This window comes from Plutella xylostella, chromosome 17 (assembly GCF_932276165.1).
Source record: "Plutella xylostella chromosome 17, ilPluXylo3.1, whole genome shotgun sequence".
Taxonomy (NCBI): Eukaryota; Metazoa; Arthropoda; class Insecta; order Lepidoptera; family Plutellidae; genus Plutella; species Plutella xylostella.
Window position 1 is genome coordinate 4329734 of NC_063997.1, and position 27799 is coordinate 4357532.

The following is a 27799-nucleotide window of genomic DNA, read 5'->3' on the forward strand; positions in this document are numbered from 1 at the left end:
GAGGATCAGGTTTAAAGCCCTGGGGAGGCAGGGTTAGGAGTGGAAGCTGTAGTGGAAGCGTTGCAGGGTTTGTCCATCACTTAATACCGAATGGTACTGAATCTTCAACTATGTATGAATCTATCTGGCAAGATAAACCTTCTTCCACGACGAGTTTAGGCTTCACGGTATAGGGTGCATGAGCAAAATTATTCGTTACCTGGACTACTTATACCAGGCGGAAAGAGGGCGGAACTTCATCAGTGTCATCAGGCTTAGCGGTTGGCTGGTCAATAATTAGTTATATAGTAAGTATGTCAAATACATTGCGGAAGAAAAATAAGTAAAGTGATAAAATTTCACCCTGAATATTCTTTGGTTTAATATACCACTTCACTTTTCCTTGACTCACCTATGTGCCAAAGAGTAGCCAACTGAAGGCGACTGCAGCAGCGCGGTATCGCACATGGCGTGGCGGCGACACCTGGTGAGCGGCCGCCGCAGGTCCCACGGCTCCGGGCTGTCCGGGATGCTGGCCAAGCAGGTGTCTGGAATTATAGAGGACTTGGGTATATAAAACGGGTTTGTCAGAGGTCCTAAGGACTAAAGAGCCTTACTTCACTCATGGCTTCCTCAGTCTCTATCGTATCTGTCACGGTTTAGTGGGCAGGGCTTCAGGGGGTTTTATCATCCTACTCTTGTGTTTAGGCTTTTTCGGTACATGACGAGAGGAACTATAGATAGAGAACTTGTGCACAATGCATAATTTTATATTCTAAAAACTCGAAACCACATTTTCAATCAAGTGATCGTAAAAGTGATGCGATAACATGATACTTACTAAATTATTGAAAGTATAAAACAAACTGAAAAGCTGGAGCTCTCACCAGACTCATTAACGCTGAGGTAATAGGAGTCCAGAGCACCCAGGAGCTCAGCGTACTTGGCCCGCGGCAGCGTGGCTTGGTCCAGCTCGGGCAGGAAGCCATGCAGCCGGTGCGTGCTGTAGACCCACCGCTGCAGGCGTCCGCTGGAGAACTTGCCCAGCATGTACACTTCTGATATGTCGCGGAAGTAGATTGTTATTGCTGAGGGAATTGGAAACGAGTTATATTCTCACGAGAGATAAAAAAATTCCACATGCCATTGCCGTGCCAAATGTCAATGGAACTTTGTCATTGCTCCTAAGCTCGCGAGTGTACTTTTGTGGGGTAAATTGACATGAGTAGTTCAGGAGGACAGTGGACTTTAAAAGTTTCTGAAAGGGCTATTGCTGCCGATAACTACGTCCAGTGCGGCTCTCGATAAAGTATGTATGTATAAGAGTCTTGAACTACAAATGCGATTGGAATGTAACTAATGGATAACAATACTATTGGTGGGTATTTTGGTAAGTAGTATAATATACTTACTGTAAAGCTAAGCTATTTACCTTGCCCTTCAGGACTATTCCAAACCTGATTCTTGTGCATGTAGAGAAAGCGAACCAAGATTAGATCGGCCACCTTGTAAATGCTTTTTATAGTGTTCATTTCCTCCATCGTTAACTTTTTGCGATTCTCCATAATGGTTCTTTTCATAGTAACTGTAATGAGTTATACATGGTGTTCAATACCTATATAACTAGGTATTTTCATAAAATAAAAACTTAAGATTGATTATTCTTATTGAACCGACTAAGTTTTTAACGCAGGCTAACTTTATGTAGGAGCCTTTAAGGGAGTTTCTGGGTATAGCGTTAAGTAGGTACGTACACTTAATTATATAAATCCCCATAGCAACATTCATTGAGACTTCACTGCTATATTTAGAAATGTAGGATAGAGAGCGGTTGATCGTGTCGATGTATAATTTCAGGTCCTTATAAGAGGACGGAGCCTCAACACTCAAATACTTCTGCCTGAAAAATTGGCCCTTATAATTTTCCCTCGAAATCTTTATTTTTTGTTTTTTTGAGACTTTTTTGTTTGTTATGTATGAGTTTTTAGCAGTGATGTCTGAGTGAGTTAACAGTGTTTCAGCAGTTGTTTTAATCTTTCGTGTTTGTTTCGTTACGAAGTGCTGATGTACATTAACTGGCTCGTCGTTTTGATCCTCATCATCAAGCTTAGAGGCTAATGGTATCCTTGTTACATCTTTTGTCGTTTTTGTCTCTTCAATGTTTCTGTTGCTTGGATTTTTTCCTTTCTCTTCGTGTACGGCTCCGTCAAAATAGTCGTCTCTATCAAAAACATTTTCACCAAACGCTTCATCACCACTTTCCATTTTGAAATTATCATAGCTCAGAACCACCGGCACTACCACTGCTAGGATTGTAATGCACTTCATTATCAATGATAATTAAAAGATATTGGATATAAATATATTACTGTTCTTCAAAGGTCTACAAGATCTCATTTACACACTGCAATGAACAACCTTTTGTACACTATGTGCTATTTATAAGATACTTTCTAGTTCTATAATATTTACTATAAACACCAACTAGGAAAGGATGCGAATCAACATCAATAAATACTATACTTAGGTACTCTGTATGAATCAAGTAGCATTTTATTTACATAACAATTAAGGTATGTAATAATATATGTGTGTGGTATATTCATTACTACACATCATAATGGCTCATAGCCATAGAAGTAGTTTCCATCTTCCTAGGAAGGTGTAACTTCAGCATGGTTTGATAGCATTCACAATCCTGATGTTAGTAAAGATCAAGCCATTGAGTGTAGGTTAGACTATACTCTGAAACGAAACAAAAGAAATGCGATTCAGTTCATAGGTTTTTGACAACTCGAATGTATTCTACATTCTCTCTCTCAATGTCTCTCTCAACTCTACCAATGATTCCATGAGACCTCCAGTCTTAAGCCCAATTGTTTGGGTTTAATAATCAAGCATTTCTCTAAAATCCTTTCAGATACATAATTATACATTTAAGTCTAGCTGTTCCCGCGCGCTTCGCTTCGCCTTAAAAAGTTTTCCCGTGGGAATTCCGGGATAAAAAGTAGCCTATGTTCTTTCCCAGGGTCTAGACCGTCTGTATACCAAATTTAATTCAAATCCGTTCTGTAGTTTTGGCGTGAAAGAGTAACAGACAGACAGACACAGTTACTTTCGCATTTATAATATTAGTTAGGATTAGGATATTAGTTAGGATAATTTGCGAGTTAAATGAGTACGATGCATGTAGGTAAGTATATACTTACTTAGTAAAATTAAAACATTTTATTGAGGAGGTATTATCTTATCAGCATGACATAACCATACGTAAGTAAGCAATAAAATCATTATCATTCAACATAACATTACTATAATATTATTCAAGTATATCAACAATAACAGATAAACTTAGAGTCCAGAAACCACCGATAGGATGAGGTTTAATTTTAAGTCAACATAATAATAAGCAACATGATATTAATTATGATACGGTAAATGAGTCTGTTTGTCTGTAACTTTCAAGTATTTTCAGATCTTGAAGCTGTAAGTAGATGTCATTATTATAAACCCTGCCACTATTTTACCCTCGCTCGACGAAAAAGAGAGGTGTAATAGGTTTAACTGTTCCAGTTTAACGTCAGAAATAGAGAGATACAAATCCAAATTTATTCTTTATAATGCTAATACTCTTGGTGCTTTATTTAAATTAATCCAGGTTTCGGGTTAAACAGGCTTAGACAAAATTTTAACTAAGACGAATAAAATATGTTGTTTAGAGTGTACCTCCAGCAGTCTGGCAGGCAAAATGCCTGATAGTGCATAATTACTTTTGTAAACTGTGCAATAAAAGCATAAATAAGTACATTGTGTCAAACAAATAGACACTAGAGTAATTAACTAACTGAAATTAATTATTGCTTATCTATAAAATAAAATAAGTGAATAAATAAGTAAATAAGTGAAAGTAAATAAGTGAATGTATCGGCGGAGAAGGTAGGCATTTTTCAAATTCAACGAGTAAATCCGAGTGTGAAACATAGTCATCCTCTGAATAATTTATCTAAGGCTCATTTTATACACCTACTTATAATGGCTTTAGCACACCAGTCACGCCGCGCTTCGCTGTGGAGAAGCACAATAGGAAATCTCAAGAAGTTATTAAACAATTTAAAGGAAAACATATTGAAAACAACATGGAAATCTCATTCAAAAACAAACGGGTGCTGGTGACCGGAGCTGGACAAGGTCAGGGTTATGTAATTTGTTTATAACATCAATTTGTGTATTCAAATTATTTTTCTTAACTACGAGTATGTGTAGAGTTGATATTACCTACGTCAGTTTTCTCCTTTTCTTTCTTATCGTAACGATCCATCAATCTGAAAGGCCAATTATACATACAGACTATGAAAAATTCACACACAATAATAGACCCTCTTATCGCTAACAGCAATCTTACTGGCGTAGGCGACCTTCGTGAAACAAACAAAATCTGGTATTATAGAACTTGTACAGATGTACCTACTTACATAAAATAACGTAGGTAACTTATAATTTCTCCATAAATTTGTGACAGTGTTTCAAGTGACCTATTTCGCCCGTTTCCAGGAATCGGCCGCAGCATAGCCATCGAGCTATGGCGGGCCGGAGCTCAAGTAGTGGCGGTCTCCCGCACCAAGTCCCACCTGGACTCCTTACATCACGAGTACCCGGCCATCCAGATAGTGTCGGTGGACCTCGGCAACTGGGACGCGGCCAGGAAGGCCATCGACCAGCTCGGACACTTTGATGCCCTGGTCAATAATGCCGCTGTGGGACTGACTGAGGACTTTTTGACGACCACTCCGGAGAATTTCGATTTGTGAGTACCTTTCCGGCAGTATAAAGTGTAAATTACTATTACATCTTATAGAGGTATATTTCAGAACCTAATAAATGTAGTCATACGTGAATTCCACTGTTCCTACCTATTTATAAACGGAAAACTATAGTTACCTATTACAATTTTCAGGCTAATGAATGTCAACGTTAAAGCGATGCTGAATGTGAGCCAGGTAGTTGCGAAAAAGATGATCGACGCCAAAAAAGGAGGAGCTATCGTCAACATTTCCTCTCAAGCCTCCAAGGTAACTGAAAAATCTGAAAGTTTATCTTACTTTTTATTAGGTAGTAAACTTCTAGGGTTCATACCCAAGGTATATTTGATAGATACCCTAGATGTGTGAATCTAGACGTCATCTTACATGATCCCAATCATCATCTGCCAGGTTCAATGGCGCCTGACTGAATGATTTAGCAAGGTCTCTTATGTACTCGTACAACTGGAGAATCACATTATCTTTCCTAAAAGGATATTTGTTCTCTTCTGCGCTTACCACGGCTACACATTATTACTTATATCGCATTGCATTAAACGTACCAAGCAGACATTACTCGTAGATATGACAGTAGCTCTCCAGATTATCGATTTCGCATGCTTTTGAGTCCCCTTGCTGCTGCTATCGATCCCTTCACATTCACAGTCATTATATACCCCTCTATCTATCCCCACAGTCCTCATCCTCGTCATCATCATCAACCCTTTTCACATAACCTTATCTGTTACCAGGCCGCTCTATGGGGCCACGCGACCTACTGCGCGTCTAAAGGCGCCGTGGACGCGCTGACCCGCGTGATGGCTCTGGAGTTGGGCCCTCACAACATTCGCGTCAACACTGTGAACCCCACCGTCATCATGACGGAAATGGGCAAGCTGGGCTGGTCCGACCCAGCCAAGGCCAAGGGCATGCTCGCCAAGATACCTTTGGGAAGGTGATTATTACTAACTAGTATACATAACTTCTGTAGATAATTAATAACTGCCAATCGTTGGTCTTGCCCATAGCCATAACTTTGAGGTCCAATTTTGAATTTTATGATCCATCCGCCTACCAAGTGAGGACATTATGGCAATATCTTGGAGGAGGCCACGGGCAGTGTGTGTTTGTATTATGTATTATTCATGCATGTATCGACACTATTAGCAATCAAACAGCTACCAATCCCGCTCATTATTTACACGTTACTTTCAGATTCGGCGAGGTGTCCGAGGTGGTGAACGCGGTGCTGTTTCTGCTGAGCGACAAGGCCAGCATGATCAACGGAGTGGAGCTGCCCATCGACGGCGGCTTCTTGGCCTGCTGATGTCCTGGTGTCCACGTTATAAATACATTTATATTTATTTTTAAAGCCTATGCTTTTTATTTTTACCGTAATTAATTCCTAACTTACCTACCTATAAACTTATTTAAAATTTAGGAAACGGAAATTATATATGCCATTATAAAAAAATAAATAAATAAATAGTCATTTATTTCAGGCTAGACACCCATATTACACATTATATAAACACAAACGTACTTACAAAAATAAATTAAATTGTAGTAAGTATTACAATTATTATCAGTTTAAACATACATATAGGTACCTATTAAATAGGTAAGGTCATTTTTATTTTCGATTTGCGTCTTGATGAACAGAGAGCCAGTGTCTGTAGAATGGATTTCTAAAATCCTCACTTACCACTTTCAGTATTGCATTCCCAGTGCTGCGCAGCCCCGACCAGAATGTCGCTATACGTGACCTCAGGACTGCGAAGAAGTCAGGCACTCCCGCCTCAGAGAACATGCCCGACGCGCTACAGTACCGCGGCCGCCTCATGAGGGTGCGGTATGCGTCATTATACTGCACCCTCATGGTGCTCATCGCCTTCCGGGTGTAGTTGATCCACAGATGCCCAGTGTAGATGTTCTGGCAGTATGCCCTAAATAAAGTTATTTTAACTTGCTCACTGCATCTGTGGAATCTTCGGGCAAGCATGTTACATCTGATCGAGAGTGCCCGTCTTTCACGCTCTATGTCAGTGTCATCCCTGAGGTCACTCGTCAGTATATGGCCGAGATATCTGAATTGCTGCACAACCCGAACCGGTGCCCCATCCAGAACGACTTCGGGCACCCTCTCCGGACCCCTCCCCGCTCTGAACCAGTGGCGGCTGCACCTCAAGTGCGCCCGTGCAACGCACTACCATTTAAAAACCTTCTAAATATGTACCTTCCTTCTTCCTATACCATACTAGGTACGTGTAAAAAAAAACTTCACAAAAAATACCAATATAACAACCGTAATACCTACCCTTTACCCTAAACAGAAATTACATAAATCTGATTATCGTCACGAGTTAAATTAAATCGAGCTGGCCTATTTTGATTTCTACTGCGAAAGAATTAGATCTTATTTTTGCTTGAACAAAAACGGCCTCGTGCGCTCGGATTTTCGCACGGAGCGAGCTCCTACATGTAGTATGAAACAGGATGGAAATCGCCCGGCGCGTGAGACGGAAGATGCTCAGTACAAACTGTATGCAGTTCTAGGATAAATTCGTGCGCCGCACGCGACCGGAAATTGCCGAAACAATACGAATGACGGCACGGGACTCGCTCGGGAGGCGCGGGCGCGCGGTGGCCTTGACCGGTGGCGTGACCTACGAACGATGCACTTGTCATGTCTTTGTCAGTTTCACCTTTCGCGCGCGAATACGTAATTAATTTGCTAATTACTTATTAACTAAGAAAGTAGTAAAGATTTCGTGAGTGTGTATATGTGTGTGTGATCGAAAATGAGTGCAAAATACAATATTGACTTCATAAAAAGTAATAGGACATTGCAAAATAGACTGGACATTAAATCTGCTGGGCCGCCTCGGCCTTTAGTGCAAAGCACAAAATGAAACTTATAAGTATACCTACCTACCTGAATTTTCAAAAGTGAAATGTTCAATAAAAATAAATGGTTATGTGGATGTGAGAGACTATGCTTTAGTTTGCTTTCCGTGTGTTGTTTTCGTTTCGGCGGAGAAGCTATTTCGCGTCAATAAATAAGGTAAAATATACTTATAATTTTTTTACTTCTAATTGTAATAGGTAGTTAATCTATTTTTCTCCAAAAAAATACTAAACCCATAAAGTGCACCACCGGGTATCTGAGGCACCAGCCGCCACTGCTCTGAACACCAGCATTTCGGTCTTCGACACGTTGTACTTCAGTCCATGCGCATTTGCATAATGCTCACAGACCGAAAGTAGTTTCTGCAGACCCCTGATCGAGGGGCTGAGGAGCACCATGTCGTCCGCATAACTGAGATTGTTTACACAAACGCCCCCAATATGACAGCCGACATTGGTGCTCCGCAGACCCCGAATCAGGTCGTCGATGTACAGATTGAAGAGGTCCGGCGAGGTGAGCCCACCCTGACGAACTCCGCAATCTAACCTGTACTCGTTAGATGTCGCGTCGCCCCACCTCACGCAGTTAGTTTGGTTTCCGTACCAGTACCTCAACAGACTTATCACATCATTCGGAACATCTGAGCTCGACAATTTGCTCCAGAGAATATTATAATTCACTAGATCAAATGCCTTGCTCAGATCCAAGAAACAGGCATATACTGAGGTAGACCGATCGGTATAATATTTTACGGTGTGTTTTAAACTCAGTATAGCCGAGTCCGTTGAAAGACCGGGGCGGAAACCAAACTGAGCATCCGAAATATCCAACTTTCCCACCAGTTCGGGCTGCAGCAGACGCTCCAACACCTTACCCAAAATGGTTCCTAACGAGATAGGACGATAGTTACCGGCAGATCCAAGGTCACCGGTCTTGTTTTTTGCCACCGGCACAACGACGGTCTTCATTAGCGCACTAGGAAGGTAGCTGTACCTAATACACATATTATATAGGTTGCATAGCTTTGTGCATATCTTCTCACCAGCATACAACAGGTGCTCCACGCTAAGTCCGTCTAGGCCGGGCGACTTGCCTCGCTTCATGCCGGCGAGGGCGCGCGCCACGTCCCGCGCAGTGAACTGCAGCCGCTCCTCCGCCGGCCGCGCCCCCGCCGGCGCGCCGCCCGCGCCCGCCGCGGAAGCCGCCCGCGGGGCGACCTTGAACCTGCCAGCAAACATATCAGCGATCTCGCCAGGATCCTGCAGCCCTTCTACCGAAGCCGGTAGACCTTGCTTGTAGCTAAGTTTTCGAGTGGAGTTCCAAAACTTAACAAAATTCTTGTTTTTCCTATGTACCGCTATAATATTACATTTTATGGTCTCTTCGTTTTTCTGGCACCATTTTAGAGTGTTTTTGAAGTGTGTCCTACTCGACTTCATATTTTCGAACATGATTCCTGCACTAGGTTTACCAGCAGCCACCCAGCACTGGAAATGCAATCGTGCCAGCTGGTGACTACCTCGCACATGATAGTTCCAACCTAGCACCTTTTTCTTTCTATTTCTCTGTTCAACAAGACGCAGACCTGCACTAATTATGGAGCCCTCCTGTAGTACAGTTATAATATCAGCATACACATCGTCAATATATAAATAATGATTACTCACATTCATACAACAGTCATTCATACATTCGCCACAGCTTACGTCATCTTTTACACCGTTCAACTTCTCATTACAATGTTTAAAATATAGGCTACATTGCTCCTTATCTCTCTCACCCCAAATAATACTTTTAGGTAAACTAGATTTCTGACTAGAACACATTGGTTTGACTAATTCACAAGGAAACGAACACTCTATAGCAAGCGGGAGATGGTCCGACCACCCCACGTCGTACAATACCCTCGCCGAGACGACGGTACTCCAGGCCGCCGTCGTCGTCAGGCAGTGGTCCAACCACCTGCGCGTGCCGTGCGCCTCACTTATGAAGCCATTATGCTGCCATTATGTTGGCAGCAATGGTTTTTAGTGTTGCCACAAAATAGAAAATAAGCTTCCCCAAAAATTTGGTAATTTTATGTTTATTTAATTTATGTATATAAAGAAATATATTATTTCTTAACTCAAGCCTTTTTACCCACTGTCTAAATATTATGAGCAGGGCCGTCGGATATTTGATATATTCTTTTAAATAATAAATAAATAAGAAGAGATAGAAGTAAAGTCTTTCAATAGACATAAAAGTAGCTAAGTTGGCAAGGCTTGACATACAGGGCGGCTGTCCAATTTCAAAACACAGTAACAGCCAAGAGACAAAATGTTCAAGAGAGCCAAAAAACGTTTTTGTCCCTTCATTTCAATGCCCTGGTAAAACTATGATACATATCTAAACGAATGTAAGCTTAAAAGAACCGGCAGAACCTAGGCTTTACATACAATACTATTTCATTTAAATATGACTAATATTGTTGCTGTAATGCACAAAAGAAAACACTAACTAGGTTTTAAATGGTTTTCTCACCCTAAAACCGCCCTCACTGACCATTTTATAACCTAGTAAGAGCCATTATTGTGTAATTTAAGACAAGTAAAGTATATTGAAATTGCAATAATAACGTAATAATTTATATGTTTTTTATTTTTTTATATGTTTTGGATCCTTCACATAATATAAATCAAATTTTGCAGCACTTTTACAAGACCGCACTAAGTAATAGCTGAAATACCGGCATATTTTTAAGTTTTATCTAAATGAACCAAATCGCCATATTAAGAAGGCATGTCTGACACGAACATTATTTATGGCTGCCTTAAATTAGACAATATTCCCTAAATTTTGAGCTAAAATTAGTTACAATGTTTGAGTTTTTTTTGGTTTATGCAAAATAGGGCTAGTAGAAAGGTTCTGACGAGAAAGGTCTCTATGGCTTTTATAAAGAAGACAAAATTTCCTTATGTTCTACTTTTAATTCACCTCTCTAGGTCTCATTGGTTCAAAGATACAGGTTCTGAAATATCTGATATTTTTTCGAAAAAAGTGATTGTAATAATGTATGCCATTTGTGACTTACTAAAATTAACGGGCAAAAATTGACCTTTGCTGACCATTTCAAAACCTAGTAAGCGCCATTGACAATTTTAAAACCTAGTAAGTCATTTTCACTTACTGTGTTTTAAAATGGTTGGTGGCTCTTACTGTGTTTTAAAATGGTTTTCGTGGCATTTTTGATTTCGCAGGGTGGAGTTACTAGGTTTTTAGAAATTTTATTTTCGTTTCTAAGCCGTTTTTTGATATTTTGACAATGCAGGAATGTGCGGAATCGCCTAAAATAATGTATAAATCAAAGACCCGTTTTTTTTTAAAGTTAGCGCTTACTGTGTTTTGAAATTGGACAGCCGAGGGGAGCCAACAATACGGCAAATATACCTTTTTTTTTTTAAATCTTTATTTTTATAGGACTTGGTTCACAGAGAGCGACCATGTCGTCCTAGTAATTAAGCTTAGGCATATTTACCTAATATTCTATGAAATGCACCCTAGTTTATTTTCTTAACTTATTTGCCAGGCTGTATCTATATGGCAACACAGTGCATAGTCAGCCGTCATAGACAACGCATTCTCAACGTTTTAAATAAATTTCACAATGTGACACAAATCCGTCGTCAAGCAAATAAACCGTTGCAACTGTGTTGGAAAAGTGACATTATAACTGGTCAGTGTCAGGCTATGACAGTGACAGCTGTCAGCTGATCAACACAACAGCAAGCGAGCGGAGGCAGGAAAAATATTATAATTTCTTTTGGTGTTCGGTTTCTATTTCTAGTACTGTATATTCTTAGCGCCCAGTAAAATGGAAATCTCATTTAAAAGCAAAAGGATTTTGGTTACCGGTGCTGGTAAAGGTGAGTTTAATTATATCTTCCTTCCAAAGTGGCATGTTTGCATTGCATGTTGTTTATTTAGTTCCACTGCTGGTACCGATGTTATTTATTATATTCTTGCCCTTATCGCTGGGCAGTGAATGGCTTGTATGTTCATTTAATAACATTAACTAGGTACCTACGCGAAATTATGAAAAGGAGACCATAAATTGACTAATTTAATTGACTTGACTATTTTGAATCGTATTTTTTTCAGGTATCGGTCGAGGTATAGCTATAGAATTATGGCGTGCTGGTGCAAATATAGTAGCCCTATCAAAGACTAGGTCACATCTGGAGAGTCTTCAACAAGAATATCCATCCATAGACATAGTGGATGTAGATATTGCAGATTGGGAGAAGACAAGAAGAGTGGTTGAGTCTTTAGGCACGTTTGATGCGCTTGTGAACAACGCAGCTATTGCCATTTGTGAACCTTTCCTGAATGCTTCAGTTTCAAGCTATGATAAGTAAGTATTGAGTCAACAATTCAAAACTTTATTACCAACTTTATGAACATTGGTATTATTATTACAACTAACATTTGTTTTATCAACTTTTTCAGAACCTTTGATATCAATGTTAAAGCAGTACTAAATATAAGTCAAGTTGTTGCCAGAAATATGATTGATAATAAAGTGCAGGGTGCCATTGTCAACATATCATCGCAAGCATCTAAGGTATTTATGAAATATAAAATTAACTTTATAAATCAGATAGTCAGTGCTCAGTTGTTGGTGCTATATCCATGACTCATATAATTCAACAGCCCATTAACAACTGATCAAACACTCAATACATTCATTAAATTTGTTTCAGGCTGCACTGAAAGACCATGCCATTTATAGTGCATCTAAAGCTGCACTAGACGGCCTCACTCGTGCGATGGCGCTGGAGCTGGGTCCTCATGGCATCCGTGTCAATGCTGTGAACCCCACAGTCATCATGACGGAAATGGCCAAGGTTGGCTGGTCAGAACCTGCCCGAGCCAATGAGATGAAAGCAAAAATTCCCCTGGGAAGGTAATGTGTTAAGAATTATAAAAATTCTAGTTTTTTCTGCTATCTTTTCTTTGCTTTAAAGGTTTTCCCGTGGGAATTCTGGGATAACAAGAGTGTAGCCTATGTGTTATTTAAGTCAGAGTATCAGCTTACTACATACAAAATTAAATAAATGCTGGTCCAGCCATTTTACAGTGAAAGAGTAACATCCACAACACATCCATAATAATAATTGTTACAATAAATGCATCAATAAATACAGTAATTTAAATTGCTAAAACCTAAAAAATATTTGAAGTCTCATCAATGCTATCTGGTGGCAAAAATCATAGACTATTTCACACCTTGATCTAATAACATGATGTGTATCTTCCAGGTTTGGTGAAGTATCAGAAGTGGTGAATGCGGTGGTTTTCCTCCTGAGTGAGCGCTCCAGCATGATCACGGGGGTCGAGCTGCCCATCGACGGGGGCTTCCTCGCCACATAATAGTAGCACTAAGCACATCACTCACCTGCCTTAAACAAACCTTTAGAACACCAATGTAATAAAGTTCCTTTTGTATAATTAGGTATGTTTGTTGATTATGACTGTAAGAAAAGCTGTAAAAGTGTAAGCAAAATCTACACATTGACTTATGAAAATGCCATATTTGTACAAATTAATATCTATTGTTGATGAATAGACATTTTTTAAAATCAACTGCATTTATTTACTCCATATGTATACTACCTCAAACTTTACAATATGTGGCTAAACAACAGAATTGTTTACTGATAGCTGATAGCCTCATATTATATTCTGTAGGTAGAGTAGGTACCTACTAAAGTGTTTGTGAACAAATTGATAACAGTTCATCTGGCTTGAACTTGCATAACTGTTATGATTATGCTAGTGAGTATACCTCACTGTTAATACTCGTTATTAAGAAATTTAAAAATGAATAAGTTCAAAGGAAAGCGGGTTCTTGTAACGGGTGGCTGCCAAGGTAAGATCATTTTAATATATATTATCTATCATCAGTAGGTACCTAGTTACCAAATAACTTATCACATTATTATCCACAGGTATTGGACGCAGCATAGCTATCGAGCTATGGAAGGCAGGAGCGAACGTGGTGGCACTGTCCAACCAGCCAGCTCAGTTGGCCTCCCTGAAGCAACAGTACCCCAGCATAGACACGGTAGCTGTGGACCTCTGTGATTGGTCCAAGACCAGGGAAGTCGTGTCTGCACTAGGGGCCTTCGATTGTCTGGTGAACAACGCTGCCATTGCCATCATTGAGTCCTTTCTTGACTGCAAGCCGGCAAGTTTCGATAAGTGAGTACCTACATATTTATTAATTTATCTACATAACTATAATTAAAGCTAACTACTTGCTTTTGTTTCAGAACTATTTCAGTGAACACCAAAGCGGTTCTTAATATATCTCAAATAGTGAGCAAAACCATGATTAATAGGAAAATAAAGGGATCTATCGTTAACATCTCTTCTCAGGCTTCCATTGTAAGTACCTCCTGTTACTTTCCTATTGTAGTTATATATCCTTAGACTTCTTAAGGGATATACGATTTAATTACTTTGATTATAATGGTCGAAGTTTAATTATTACTTACATGTTCAATCTCAATAACAGCTTTGATTGTACAGTGCCGGCAAAAAAAAACTTTACGTGGTCAAAAAATTACGTTAAATTGGCGCGAACATTCAATAATTACATTTGCTCAGTTTTAAGTGACTGCGAAGAGATAGGCTTGCGGGGATGTTACAGCACGTTCCCGTCAACCAATCAGCGTCTTGTTTGATTAGTATGTTTCGCACGCTCTTGGTGTATGATGCGTTTTGAAAAGTAAAGTCCGATATTTGACCGCGTCGTATTTTAATAATTGCTTTTGATTACAATAATATCCTTTTTATCGCACAAAATGGGTCGGAAGAAACTTAAAGTAGAAGAAAAGGCATGAACACTGACTGTGCTTGAGAAAGGAGAATCTGTTATTAGCGTGGCACAAGATATTGGCGTTTCAAGAGAGGCCACTTATCAACTAAAGAGATTGGCTAAGTCACTGACTCACTGCCGCCGAAAACTATCCCAGAACGAAAACCAGGATCCGGAGCACCAAAAAAACTTCAGCCATAGTCCAGTCAATGAATGAGGTGTAGAGTGCGTGAGCAGGTAACTAAGCGATTCCTTCAGAAACTTGTTCAGGGGGCTTAGGTTGTTACATACCAAAAGTCCTGACTCCTAGGTGATGAGCGGGGGGGAGGAGGGGGGGATAAAGATACGAATTTTTGGTTTTTTGCTTATATCTCAAAAACGGTGCATCGGAGACAAATATTATAAACTACTAAAATAAAGGTCATAAAATTATCTAAAACTTTTATATCATATGTTTTTTTCTAATTACTAACCGTTTTCGAGCTATTACCCTCGGAAAAAATTTAAATTTACAAGAAAAAGTATTCATGTCAAAAAATTCATAAACATTGCATCATATTGTCTTAACCAATTCATAAACGAAAAAAATTAAGAGGAAAGAAGTTGTCGATTTTTTTATTCCCTTTTAGAATATATTACATATGCTGGTCGATGTCCAACCCGCCTAAAGTTAGAGCTATTTTAAACTTGCATTTTGGTAAAAATTTAAAAATCTACAACTTCTTTTCTATTCATTTTTTTCATTTATCAATAGGTTTAGACAATATGATGCAATGTTTATGAATGTTTTGACATGAATACATTTTTCTTGTAAATTTCAACTTTTTCCGAGGGTAATAGCTCGAAAACGGTTAGGAATTAGAAAAAAACATATGATGTAAAAGTTTTAGATAATTTTAAGAACTTTATTTCATTAGTTGAAAATATTTCTCTCCGATGCACCGTTTTCGAGATATAAGCTAAAAACCAAAAATTCGTACCTTTATCTCCCCCTCCTCCCCCCCGCTCATCACCTAGGAGTCAGGACTTTTGGTATGTTAACAACCTAAGCCCCCTGAACAAGTTTCTGAAGGAATCGGTTAGTTACCTGCTCACGCACTCTACACCTAATTTTGAGTCATTTATTGACTGGACTACCAGGACAGATACGATGCCGAAGTGTTGTCTCAGCCGTCAATTACAAACACCGAGCTCATAAATAGACATCCTGAGCTCCTACAAAATTAACACTGATTAACGTATTTTTGATGTTTTATTCGCCATGTAAAGTTTTTTTTTGCCGGCACTGTACTTACAAACCTTTTAGAATATTTTTTTCCTAACTTTCCAAAAATGTATCGGCCCCTGAAAGCCAGTCCCTGAATGTATCCTTCCGGCTTCCTATACTTACCACATTTCCTACCCCCATCCATCCAGGCAGCGCTAAAAGACCACGCGGCGTACTGCGCGTCCAAAGGCGCCGTGGACTCCCTGACGCGAGTTATGGCTCTAGAGCTGGGTCCTCACGGCATCCGCGCCAACACCGTCAACCCCACCGTGGTGCTCACAGACATGGGCAGGCAGGTGTGGGCCGCGCCCGAGAAGAGTAAAGGCATGCTGGATAAGATACCGCTGGGCAGGTGAGGTCTTTGATAACGTGTGGGAAAGAGATTGTAGCAGACGAGACCTGGCGACGGCGACGTGTAGAACGTCACTGTATTCTGGTTTCTATGTAGGTATGTCATGTTGCAAGCCGCCAAAGACCAGTTGCGTTGCGACACGCTGTCTGAACTACCTAGCTAATGTAGGGCTGAATCTAACTAATGTAGAGCAGAGTCCAACTAATAAATAGCTAATGTAGAGCAGAATTTATTTTCCTATAGGTAGGTACATTCACATTCGTTGGATGTTTCGAAGTTTCCTATGCTGCTTTTATTACCTACTTTCTTATTACTTTTCAGGTTCGGCGAAGTGTCTGAAGTAGTAAATACCGTACTATTCCTACTGAGCGATGACGCGAGCATGATCAATGGCGTCCACCTACCCGTAGACGGGGGCTTCCTAGCTACATAAGTCGATAAATAAAAGTCTAACAACTCCCTATAGTTCGTTTTATTTACTCAGTTTATTGTGCCAAAGGAATTAATACATACTGGACATTAGAAACAATGCAAGCATAACAATTTCTATAATAATGAGTATGCCAAGCTATATGAGGCTAGCACATACAGAAAATAATAATACACGACATATAAAATAAAGTACAACACTGCGCAACGCAGGCCCCGTTCTCTTGGTAAGTATAATATAATTCTGTTATACGCATGAACACGATATATAAACCAGAGGGAATAAAGTCAACAATTCCTTTGACTATAATAATATACAATTAACATAAGCCCATTTTATCAATATTTTCTTACGAAATCGTACTACTATCATTGATTCATTCCCCCGTATTAGTAGAAAACATGAAAACTCCGATTCAGCCCGAGCAGCCGTAGCCATACAAGTCCACGCAATCGAAAAATTCATACACATTCGGGTAACAGAGAAAATAATTCGACAGACATAGACTACAACAGTTATTATTTGATTCTATAATCTAACGTATTGTAAAAAACAGTGTGTCAGCTTATCTAAGTACCTTAAAGTAGTTATATACAAAATTGTTTAAAATCAAATGTGTCTCGTGCGAGAGTGGCCCCCACGAGACTACAACGATAAGCGCACAGGACATCGCCAGCCGCGGCCGCACTACGCTGACGGTCACTACACAGTGTGGTTAGACAGAGCGCGCACTACCGACCGCTCTATACATCACTTACTACGCATAGAAAGAGATGCAACCAATATCATATGTTTAACATCTGTAGTGCGCCCTCTATCTTCACAAATCGTCGTCCACACTGTGCAGTAACCCCCGCGTTTCAACCTCGCCGACAGCTGACTACGCGATAGCTTCACACACTCTCCAAAGTATAATGCACTCGCTCACAGGTATATAATAAATATGATTTAGGTATATGGACAAAAACAAACTATAGCTAACATTGAATAATGAATAACCACAGTTCGTTTAAATTAGTATCGCAATATCAATTCGACCAATTATGCTTTTACTACTAATTTACAAACAAATAAACTGAGACAGAGCGCCAGTTTGATGACAATGTTATAATAGGTCGTGTAGTTGGCACCTGGCAAATGCTTACAATGGGAAATATTTCCTATAATTATTATGTTCGAGATTGGTGTTGACAAACAGTGATATGATTACAAAATGCTTATATACCCTGTTGACTAACCAACTTAATGAACAATTACATAAAAAATATAATTAGGTATAAGATGTGCATTTCTACTTACAAAAATAAAACTGGATGAATACAAATCATCGCTACATTATGAATTATTTTCACCACGAAATCATAGTCAACTCATTGGACGTGCATCAAACTAACAACTCGCTAATAATAAACGAACTCAACATCGTGACAAATGCATCACGCCGACTCCAGGGTTATGCATTACTTGTAATCCTTAAATTAAATTACTAATTAAATATTTACAAGAAAGTTGAACCTAATTCTCAGTCATATTTGAGATGCGATGGTCCATTTGGTGTGTCGATGAACATAGCGCGAACAAAACCCCTATTACGTTTATTATTTACAATTTCCGCGAAACGAAACGAAGGAAGCTCCCGATAGGAACTTTCACCTGCCTAGTGAATACCTACGTGATAGAGCCAGTCTCATCAGAAGACCTAGCACGGGACGCAAGACGCGTTCGCCAAGACACGTACGTCAGCGGCTTCGAGAGCGAGTATGACGGAAAACTTTTGTCACGGCTTAACGTGCGCATCTTGAATCCCGTGCTAGCCCTTCTGGCCACTGACACGATAGAGCCACAGTCTCACCTGTCCGGTGACCACTCCTGCCGGCACTAAAAGCCAGGCGCAGACAATACACTGTTCTGTTTACTACCAGATTCAATAACTATGAATTAATGATTGGCGGTTACTTTCATACTATTATGGTGGATTGTGTGTTATAATCGTATGAAAGTAACTCTCATTCATTGATAGATAGAGCTATTGGAACCATTAGTAAAGTCACCGGGACCGGTAACTTTGGCACATTCCTGCAGTTTAGTTTAGACTCGACATTGAATGAGAACACCTAACCAACATAGGCAATGCTGAAACACATGCCTACAATCAACAACTATTTGTATCTAAATCATTCTCATATTTAGGGTGAAAATTAAATCATCAAAGGTGGAGAATACAAAATGGTAACCAATTTATTTTTTGTAATGATTTTGGTTAGTAATGAGATCAAGGATTATGAATAGGTCTTAAAAACAACGATTTTGGTCGTAACTAACAACAGCTGAAGTCAGCCAAAATCTAGTTTTATGAAATCACGATAAAGATGTCACAAGAAATTAGGATGTTAGGAAGATAAGAAGTTCTAATGAGTCAAAAAAGGAATGAGTATTAAAAATACCTGTTAATTGAAATAACAGACTGCAATAGTGTCTAAAATTTAGTAAATAGAAAATGCAAAGAAGTCTCCGAAAAGCTAACGATACTACAACGCGCTACGATAAGGCTAGCATTCTGCAGACGGAAAACTTCGTTAAGTCTATGGCAGTGATGGTCGCTCGCGTTAAACATTACAGTACATTTTGAGCAAGCGTTCCTCAGAATGAAGTTCCGAAAAGCGTCGCTGAAGAACCAAAGTATTGCACACTTCACTAGCTAGACACACTTGAATAAGTTAACAGCGTGGAACAGCGAGCCCGTCAGAGTGATAACAACGTCAGCCTAAATGTATAAAAATGCCGTATTTACAAAGCGGAATACGCACAACACAATGTTCGTTACTATTTAAACTCAGTTACTTTAATTTACAAGTCAAATTTAAAGAACGTTTCTGTGAAAACAGTAATATCGCTTGAAGAGTTGTGCTCAATTATATTTTCGTCAAAATACTATTTTTTTATTGTTTAAGTCGAAGAACTGCATTGAGAAATCAGCACATAATAATTGGAAGACAACAAAAAGCCTACGAAATTGCAACTACGCGGCGAACTTAAATGAATATTGCACATCTTTTTGTACAAGAAAAAAACAAAGACGCTAAATATCGTTCTGATGATGTTTAACGAGACATTCATGTAATAACCACGCGATTACAGGCGTTTGAATGCCTCGTTTACATTCAGGAACGAAAATCTGTCACATTATTAAGGCCTATTTATATTCATCGAGATGATCCAGTCTCTAACATCTAGATACAACTGAGCATAAAGTACAATAGAGTAGAGGCACTAACCATTGCCACCTGCCGGCAATGATTGGTGCATTCACCCTAGGGGGTAGGCCTAACTACAAGCTAACTTAGTCGAGTCAGATAAAAAACGACAAAACGTCACAGTTTTAATTTAAAATTAGTTCTGCCACTCCGTCGTTTCACTTAGCCTTAGATTAAATAATTTACAATATACCAATGTTAACTTGAATGCATACAAAATGTTTCCTATGCTATTGAAGATGCGTTGTGCAATCTATGAGCATATTTGTGGGTTTCTTACGACCGAGCTGTCAACCTAGGTGGTTCTTTGGTTTCATGTACTAATTTGGACATCTTACGGCACCATTACACGTTTTAGGTTATATTTATGCACAGATGATTCGTGCTGGGCGTATAAGACGTGATAGCATAAATATAAACTAAAACCTGAATGAATGAGAGATCCTATGCCAGTCACAAGAACACCACAATTTCTTATTTTGTTCTATAATCAGACTATTAAGATAATGTTTTATGATCAACAGATTTCAGTCATCCATGTCTTCTATCTGTACGGTTTATATGACCCGTATTCTCGCGTGGCTCTTTAATAGCTCGTTGTAATAACGGGTTAACTTTAAAGCTTATCAGTTGCCAGATAGCCAAAACCTTAATTTTGTACGCGTTCAAAGTTACGGTTAATCAAAAAACATCGATGTTACAAAAAAATGTTGCATGGCTCTTTTACGATGGACCATAATATACGTCTTCTATAACCGATCCATGCTATCTACATGCGCGCCCATTTGTATAATGTTCCAACCCTCAGCAATCCAACTGTTTCATCCTTTACGCTACACAACAAAACCAGTAGATGAAACGACAAAACAGTTGTACCTCCCGAGTTGATAAACTTTACAAATTAGCCGCATCATTGTCATTGTCAATATCTCTTTTGTGAGTGCGTACTCTATGCTCATAGATGGCGCCACGCGCTGTGGTCACGTGACGCGCGTGACGTCACGAGTGGTGTCGGTGACGTCACGGCGCGGCGGCGGCGGTGCTGCCTCACCGCCACTCGATCGCCGTCACTGTCGTGCTGGGCTGGCCGGCCGCGCCCGCCGCTGACGGATCTGAAGACGGAACAATCATATCGTTACTTGATCACAGATGAAGACAAAATCGTAGAAATCGAGAAGGAAGTGGAAGCATGAGAATACTGTGCCATAGACAAGGGAGCATAAACATCATCAGGCCATAAACGTCCACTGCTGAAGATAGGTCTCTCTCAAGGAACACAACGACATTCTATCCTCAGCCTTGCTCATCCAGCCACCATATCTGCCATCTATCATAATTATGTGTAGGGTCTGACGAGAGTGACGTATCCTTATACAGTACACCCACAAGATCATGGGCACGAAAGGGGCCTTATGTAGTGAAGTATCACCATCATCCTTTTTAAAAATACTGGTGGTGAATTATTTTCACCACAGTGACCAACCATATTTTCATCGATATGATGAGAATAAAAGATATGGTTGGATAAGAAGACGCTGGGCAGTTAGCGACTACCGCTCATATGACAGGCCTATCATTCTGCCTCGTTCCGTACAAACAGTAGATACTCACTGGTTTCAGGTTCCTGGTTCGTGTCGTGGCGCCGCAGCGTGCGGTCGGCGGCGCCGGCCTGGTAGTTGCCGCGGTGGCCTCCTGGAAACAGAGGAAGTCATGTATGAGATTATGCTTTAATAAGAGATGGAGAGGTCAATATAAAGAGTCAACACTTGGGAGATTGAGGAAGCAATCAAAACTCAAATTCAATCTCGCACGAATTTTTGAAGCTAAATAATACCGTGGTTTTTCGTGCTAGTCACCCCATAGGTATTTCACGCATAATGGCCCACCTTGGAGGCTAAATGCGGAAAATCAGCTCGCCATGATAGATAGATAGATAGATATACCGTGGTATTAACAGTTAATGTCCTTGATTACGGATCCCAGGGCCTGATGATGATGATGATGATTTACAGTTAATCTTAATGATTATGTTTTTAGGATTTCACCACCCTGAATAGTCACGGTCAGACGCTAAATCCAATTCGACAATCCTTTCACCACCATAACAGAGTCGAAACTTCTTTTTTCGTCATATAGAATGACCCCCAAGGTTCCACCAACTTACCAAACTTGAGCATGTTCCAGTCGAACACGTAGTCGTACGTGAACCCCTGGCGGTGGAACAGCGTGCGGAACAGCTGGCGCAGGTGGCTGTAGTCCGGCCGCTCCTCGAACCGCAGCCGCCGGCAGTACTTCAGGTACAGCATGAACTCGATCGGGTGGTTCTGCGAAAGAGGGGGGAACGTTAGTGTGAGAGTTGGTTAACTTGACTGTGGCGCCCGCTGTAGGGGCCCAATTCTGGGAATATACCTACACTCACGAGTAATGAAAAAGTTCAAATTACAAAAAATCGGCACCAAATGACCCCAATTTTTGTCAAACATTTCATTTACAATTTGACCAAAATATTAACGTTTTTAGACATAAACATGTTTTTCAATATTGGAGCCTTTTCCGTTTAGGAGTAATTTGGTGCTTTTGTCACTGGAACGTTTTGATTGCTCATGAGATGAGTGTAAATTATTTAACGACTAGCTTATAGTTTGTCGTCGACACGCTAAGAATGAATGACGATGTAATTTATCACAGATTATCTATTTAAAATGAGTCAGACATGCCTTGCATTTTTCTCTAGTCTTCCAAAATGACTACATACTTTAGCACAACAAATTGCTCGTGTAAATCGTTATCAATCCCCCATTGTAAACTGTATAGAGACTGTGATTGATAAGCAATCAGCTGCTTACTTTAAAATCCTCTACTTGAGATGTTACAAACTTCATAGTTTCCGTGTCACCATTCAAAGTTCTACAGTAATATTAAAATGATTTCAGCTAGGTGTGGGTTTAAAAATAACAATGGAAAGCTTTGATTCCCGCTACGCAGTCGAGTCGTGGCGGTCACACTACTATGAATAATTTAGACACATGCAGGTTAGAATGTCATTTAGTTATTGGGGCTAAGGAAATCAATAAAGGTACCGTTATATCGTATTGTTTGACTTTTTCGTTGTTAATGTAACGACTCGGCCAGATAAGACGTGAACATAATGAAAATAAGGATGACTCAAATCAAAGGGAATACTGAATAAAGTTTTAAAACATTTTATTGCTCACTTTTCCGCTAGTATAACCAGCTTGTATCAACACTACTTACTACATTTGTAACATGGAAGATGTAAATAAAGGTTTATGACCATAACGGAAATAATTTATGCAATCAATAAAGATAAAACAGTCTTTGCAGCTTGGGAATAGGGGCGATGGGCGTGGCACGTGCTCAGTAAAGCAAAAATGATGATTTACTCATTGGCTTGCCAATTTTAAATGCAATATAAATTATTTTCTTTATGCTGTATACGGTTGTTTTATGATGAATAACCATACGTGAAATAAAATAGTATGTAGAATGTAGATCGATGCTTTATAATGGCGTTACTTATAATCAACATCGTATCAATCCACGGACACGCAAAGAAGAACCACTTACTTTACACAGAGACTGTCAACCTGGGGGTTACAACCACCAAACATAAACTGTAGTACTACAAAAATAAATAAACTGATAGCTATCGATAGATAGTTATTGAAACTGGCAGTAAGCTTCTTATGTGTTGCTGGTGGTACAGCAAGTCACTTACTTTACACAGCTCATCAAACGGCGTGGAGAGCTTCTTCTCGGAGATGCGCTCGTACTTCTGGCGCTTGGTGGCCGCCTTCAGCCCCTGCCACGGCAGCGAGCCGCGGTTGAAGTACATGAGCACGTAGCCGAGCGACTCCAGGTCGTCGCGCCGCGACTGCTCGATGCCGAGGTGCGTGTTTATGGACGCGTAGCGCGCTGTGCCTATAAATGTGGGTGATGGTTAGCGGATGGTGGTAAGGACATGAATAGGCAGAAAGTTGAGGAATAGAAAAAACTGTCCTAGCAAAATAAGAACATTTGAATGGATGAGGATGAGATTAGCAGAGAGTAGTAAGGTGTTTTTGACTGGTAGAAAATGCTTTTAGCATTAATGCCGAGTTGCAGAAAGGGACTTTAAGCTAATGTAGACATTAAATCTATGTCTGTCTCTTTCTGTCCGTATACTGTCAAAGCAAGGCAACAATACATTTAATGCCGACATTAACTTAAAGATCCTTTCTGCAACTCAGTCCACCTAATTGTACATAATTACTTCTGTATATTGTGCAATAAAATAATAAATAAATAAGGTGACGGCTTGGCGGAAAGCTGAGAGATAAAAGTAACGGTCCTAGCAAAATTCCTATGAACATTTGAATGAAACTGTTAGTTTTAGAAATGGAAAGGAGCCTCCCTGAGTGAATATATTATCAACTGTTCTTTATTTACGTCGGCTGCACCCTGGTGAGCAACTGACGCTATTTTAACAGCGGTAATCCTGTCACAAAGGTGATAAACAATAGACAAGGCATATTGAGAAGAAGAATGAACATTTAAGTAGGTAGCTAGTAGCTACATACTTTGCATCAAAAACACTTAAAATATACAAAGCAACTGTTATCTTCCATTCATCTAAAATTGTGAATGCTTCAATCACATAATGCTGTATCATTGTTATGTGAGATTACGTTTTTAATGTAACTGGTAAAAACAATTCTTTTTGGTAACCATTGCATCTCTAATTACAATGATCTACTTTCACTTTCGTCCATCTTTGTTACTAATGTAGTTTGTAAGCTTATTGAAATATGGAGCAACTAATGTTGATCCTGCTTTTCATCTAAAATATCTATTAAATAATTTCTACTTCTATGTATGTGTATTTAGATAGATAGAATATTCTTTATTTGTCCACTCATATTTAATATTTGTATTTTTACTGGCTGTCCAAAAATTATGGAATTGATTCCCGGCTATACTTGATGCTTGAACATTACTTAGCTGTGGCGAAAATTTAACAAGCTATGCACCTTTGCTTTCCTGCCAAGGGCGTACATTAGTAAAAGGTGTGATTGTTTATATTTGTAGATGTTATGTTGAAAACTTAATCTTATGTGTTAACATAAATCCTTTATTAGTTACTCATAAACAGTCTTGAAGCCATAGCAACTTCTAATAATGGTCTTTGTTAGAATATGTTACGTAAATTTTGAAGTAAATGACCCGACAATGGTATAGAGGTAGTAGTAATGAATATATTTACCTGTAAGGTTTTTGTTTTCTCTGTATGGAATATGCTGCAAGCTGCGTGGATCTTTGTACTTTTTCGCTAATCCAAAGTCTATTATGTACACTAAATTCCCTTTTTTACCTAGGCCCATTAGAAAGTTATCTGGTTTGATATCTCTGTAAAAGAAAGATACACATGTTATTTAAAATAAACAAAGCAGTGGTTACTTGCTGGGGAACAAGCTTTTCTATGAAAGCTCTAAAGCTATAAGGGTCTAAGGAAACTATACATATAGGTCTGTGTGTTACTATTGGTTCATATAAAAACATTCTCTTAGGCACACAACATTCATGCTAGAAGCAGCAGATATGCAAACTACTAGTTAAACTTTAACTTAACCTAAGAAATGTTGAAAAAGGCTATCTTTGATATTTCACCTCTCATACACAAAAAACTCAAATTCACATAATTTTTCAAAGCTAGCATGGCCACCGAAAGTAAAATAGACAGACAGTACACAAATTATGAAAAGTATGTAACATTTTCTTTATCATTTAGCTATTAAAAATGAAATGATTAATTTGTCCTAATACTATAAGTATTATTGCGTGTAACCTACACCTAAGTAAGCCACCATACAAGTAGTATCATCTCTAATGAAAGGAGTAAGAACAAATGAAAGTCAGTAAAGCTATAACTATTATTATAATAATATGAGGAAGGAATCTTTCTTATCAGGGCAATTCATATTGGCTGACCTATACTCAGACTAAGTATCTGTCCATTTATACCAACTGCTAACTACCTACCTAGCAAGAAGTCATAGTAAGGTCTTTTGTAAGAAAATAATAGCCATTGAAATGTAGCTAAATAGTGTTTGTTGAATTTCAAGAGGAGCAGCTATCTCTCTATAAATACTTTCCTACCTAACCTGAAACTTACAATTGATAACTAATCTTGGTTCAATATAGATTTTTAGGTCAAATATCTCTATTGAACTTTTGCATGGTTTTAGGTGGTACTTACAGATAATCTAAAACTTAATCATGATTTCTATATTTTGTGTTTTAACCATAAACATGGTACAAAACAAGAAAAATAAGTAAACTTCAATATACCTACAGTAGAGATACAACAAAATCATACAAATAAATGAGAAAGAAATGTTACTAACCTATGGATGAAGTTCCTGTAGTGAATATCCTCAATGCGGGTGATGAGCTGGTCAGCGAGGAGTAGGACTGTCTTCAGGGAGAACCGACGGGAGCAGAAGTTGAACAGATCCTCAAGTGATGGTCCTAGCAGCTCCATCACCATCACATTGTAGTCACCTTCCGACCCACACCATTTTATCGCTGGTATCCCCACTAAAAAAAGAAAAGCCATTAATACCATAACCATTGATTATTATAATTATTAATGTTAGCAGTGGCTTGGATAATATTCTTACCTCCTCCTTGCATTAGCTTGTAAAATTTGCTCTCTATGTGCAACTGTGGATGTCTCGTTTTTATACATTCTAGTTTTATAGCTACTTCTTCTCTGGTTACTATATTGGTTCCTGAAAAAAAGGAATCACTAGATTATTGTTTGACCTACAAAACAAAGTCAACTATAAATATTATAGGCCTTGAATAAATAATGTCTACTGAAGCCAGCTAGATCTAAACGGCAAGCTTCTACCCCAATGGTCATCTCAGGTGTTTCTGCTAGATACAAAATAGAAAAAAAAACACAATCCATTACAACATTCCTAAGGTTTCACACGATAAAAAAGATAGCAAAGATATGGCATTTATTGTTTCATTCAGGTCTCAGCTACAAGGCTGATGGAAACAATTAAGAACATATAATTTGTGTACTAATTATTTCAACAATTTATCACAAAGCTTACAGGTATTTCGAAACAAAAAGTCGCAGCTGGCTGGCCTACAATAGACACCATCTTTCTTTGTTTACTACCATCTCCTGAATTACTCACCAAGGTAAATATCTCCGAAAGATCCTGAGCCGATTTTACGGCCCAGTCGGTACTTATTACCGACGCGAAGCTCCATTTCGATCTTTTGATAAAGATGTAATCACAATAATATCACTGACCACCAAATCATTACAGGACGGCCATATTGCGATAGACGCAGATCTGTATTCAGTGAACACCGTTATAGCTGGCAGAACGTGCCTTATATGATAATGTTATGTGATTTCCAGGATCTAGGGAATAATGTGAAGACGTTTTTTAAAAGAAAGGATCCCCTTTCCACATAAAATTTATTAAAAAACGGGACTACACGCACACGAGGAAAGGAAAATTAATTTTTGGGCATAGACAAATCAATGGACGTAATTTTTTTTTCTGGCTTTTCTTTATATTTGCAACGGCAACACTGGAACTATATTGTCTATGCATTTAATATTTCACCTCTCAGAATAATGATTAAGGCTGGTGGGCAATAACATTCATGGATCTTCATCTTCTGTTTAGAGAAGTAGATTCTTATGTTTCTTTATAAAGATAAATCTTCATCTACCACTAGATCAAAATATTACACTATTATCTGTGGGTTTCCTATAAATGTATCATCAACTGTGTTTAACGCCATCTTTTGACAAACGTAAACAACTATTTCAAAAACGAAAGTGTTCAAGCGATTAATAATCCATAGGTTTTGTGCTGATATTACGTTTATTTACAAAGAAAACTGAATATAATACAAT

At 39.0% G+C, this 27799-nt stretch overlaps 4 protein-coding genes across 4 annotated transcripts; 3 read left to right on the top strand and 1 right to left on the bottom strand.

The window, feature by feature from the left end:
- Positions 1-4006: 4006 nt before the first annotated feature.
- LOC105395772 (L-xylulose reductase) lies at positions 4007-6150 on the top strand. The gene is made up of 5 exons (XM_048626783.1): positions 4007-4167; positions 4531-4783; positions 4934-5048; positions 5531-5733; positions 5994-6150. Exons 1-5 carry the CDS (start codon positions 4116-4118, stop codon positions 6103-6105), a joined length of 735 nt encoding a protein of 244 aa, XP_048482740.1. The 5' UTR covers positions 4007-4115; the 3' UTR covers positions 6106-6150.
- A 5277-nt stretch (positions 6151-11427) lies between these two features.
- On the top strand, positions 11428-13164 carry LOC105395783 (D-erythrulose reductase). The gene is made up of 5 exons (XM_011567748.3): positions 11428-11591; positions 11827-12079; positions 12175-12289; positions 12429-12631; positions 12987-13164. The coding sequence occupies exons 1-5, from the start codon at positions 11540-11542 to the stop codon at positions 13096-13098; spliced, it is 735 nt and encodes a 244-aa protein (XP_011566050.1). The 5' UTR covers positions 11428-11539; the 3' UTR covers positions 13099-13164.
- A 274-nt stretch (positions 13165-13438) lies between these two features.
- On the top strand, positions 13439-16628 carry LOC105395794 (L-xylulose reductase). The gene is made up of 5 exons (XM_048626807.1): positions 13439-13597; positions 13677-13929; positions 14001-14115; positions 15965-16167; positions 16489-16628. Exons 1-5 carry the CDS (start codon positions 13549-13551, stop codon positions 16598-16600), a joined length of 732 nt encoding a protein of 243 aa, XP_048482764.1. The 5' UTR covers positions 13439-13548; the 3' UTR covers positions 16601-16628.
- Positions 16629-19131: 2503 nt separating this feature from the next.
- Positions 19132-27420, bottom strand: LOC105395805 (casein kinase I). The gene is made up of 8 exons (XM_038108792.2): positions 27063-27420; positions 26532-26642; positions 26256-26448; positions 25115-25257; positions 23591-23793; positions 22016-22175; positions 21463-21543; positions 19132-20963 (listed from the first exon to the last, which is right to left on the bottom strand). Exons 1-8 carry the CDS (start codon positions 27136-27138, stop codon positions 20899-20901), a joined length of 1032 nt encoding a protein of 343 aa, XP_037964720.1. The 5' UTR covers positions 27139-27420; the 3' UTR covers positions 19132-20898.
- Between the last annotated feature and the right edge of the window lie 379 nt (positions 27421-27799).

Bases quoted from the DNA above. Each gene is read 5' to 3' on its own strand.
- LOC105395794 (XM_048626807.1), top strand. From the start codon at position 13,549: ATGAATAAGTTCAAAGGAAAGCGGGTTCTTGTAACGGGTGGCTGCCAA. The intron at 13,930-14,000 runs GTGAGTACCTAC...CTTTTGTTTCAG, and splicing joins AAGCCGGCAAGTTTCGATAA to AACTATTTCAGTGAACACCA. The intron at 14,116-15,964 runs GTAAGTACCTCC...CCATCCATCCAG, and splicing joins TCTCTTCTCAGGCTTCCATT to GCAGCGCTAAAAGACCACGC.
- LOC105395783 (XM_011567748.3), top strand. From the start codon at position 11,540: ATGGAAATCTCATTTAAAAGCAAAAGGATTTTGGTTACCGGTGCTGGT. The intron at 12,080-12,174 runs GTAAGTATTGAG...CAACTTTTTCAG, and splicing joins TCAGTTTCAAGCTATGATAA to AACCTTTGATATCAATGTTA. The intron at 12,632-12,986 runs GTAATGTGTTAA...TGTATCTTCCAG, and splicing joins GCAAAAATTCCCCTGGGAAG to GTTTGGTGAAGTATCAGAAG.
- LOC105395805 (XM_038108792.2), bottom strand. From the start codon at position 27,138: ATGGAGCTTCGCGTCGGTAATAAGTACCGACTGGGCCGTAAAATCGGC. The intron at 22,176-23,590 runs GTAAGTGACTTG...CCTCTTTCGCAG, and splicing joins CGTTTGATGAGCTGTGTAAA to AACCACCCGATCGAGTTCAT. The intron at 21,544-22,015 runs GTAAGTTGGTGG...CTCTGTTTCCAG, and splicing joins CTGGAACATGCTCAAGTTTG to GAGGCCACCGCGGCAACTAC.
- LOC105395772 (XM_048626783.1), top strand. From the start codon at position 4,116: ATGGAAATCTCATTCAAAAACAAACGGGTGCTGGTGACCGGAGCTGGA. The intron at 4,784-4,933 runs GTGAGTACCTTT...TACAATTTTCAG, and splicing joins ACTCCGGAGAATTTCGATTT to GCTAATGAATGTCAACGTTA. The intron at 5,049-5,530 runs GTAACTGAAAAA...ATCTGTTACCAG, and splicing joins TTTCCTCTCAAGCCTCCAAG to GCCGCTCTATGGGGCCACGC.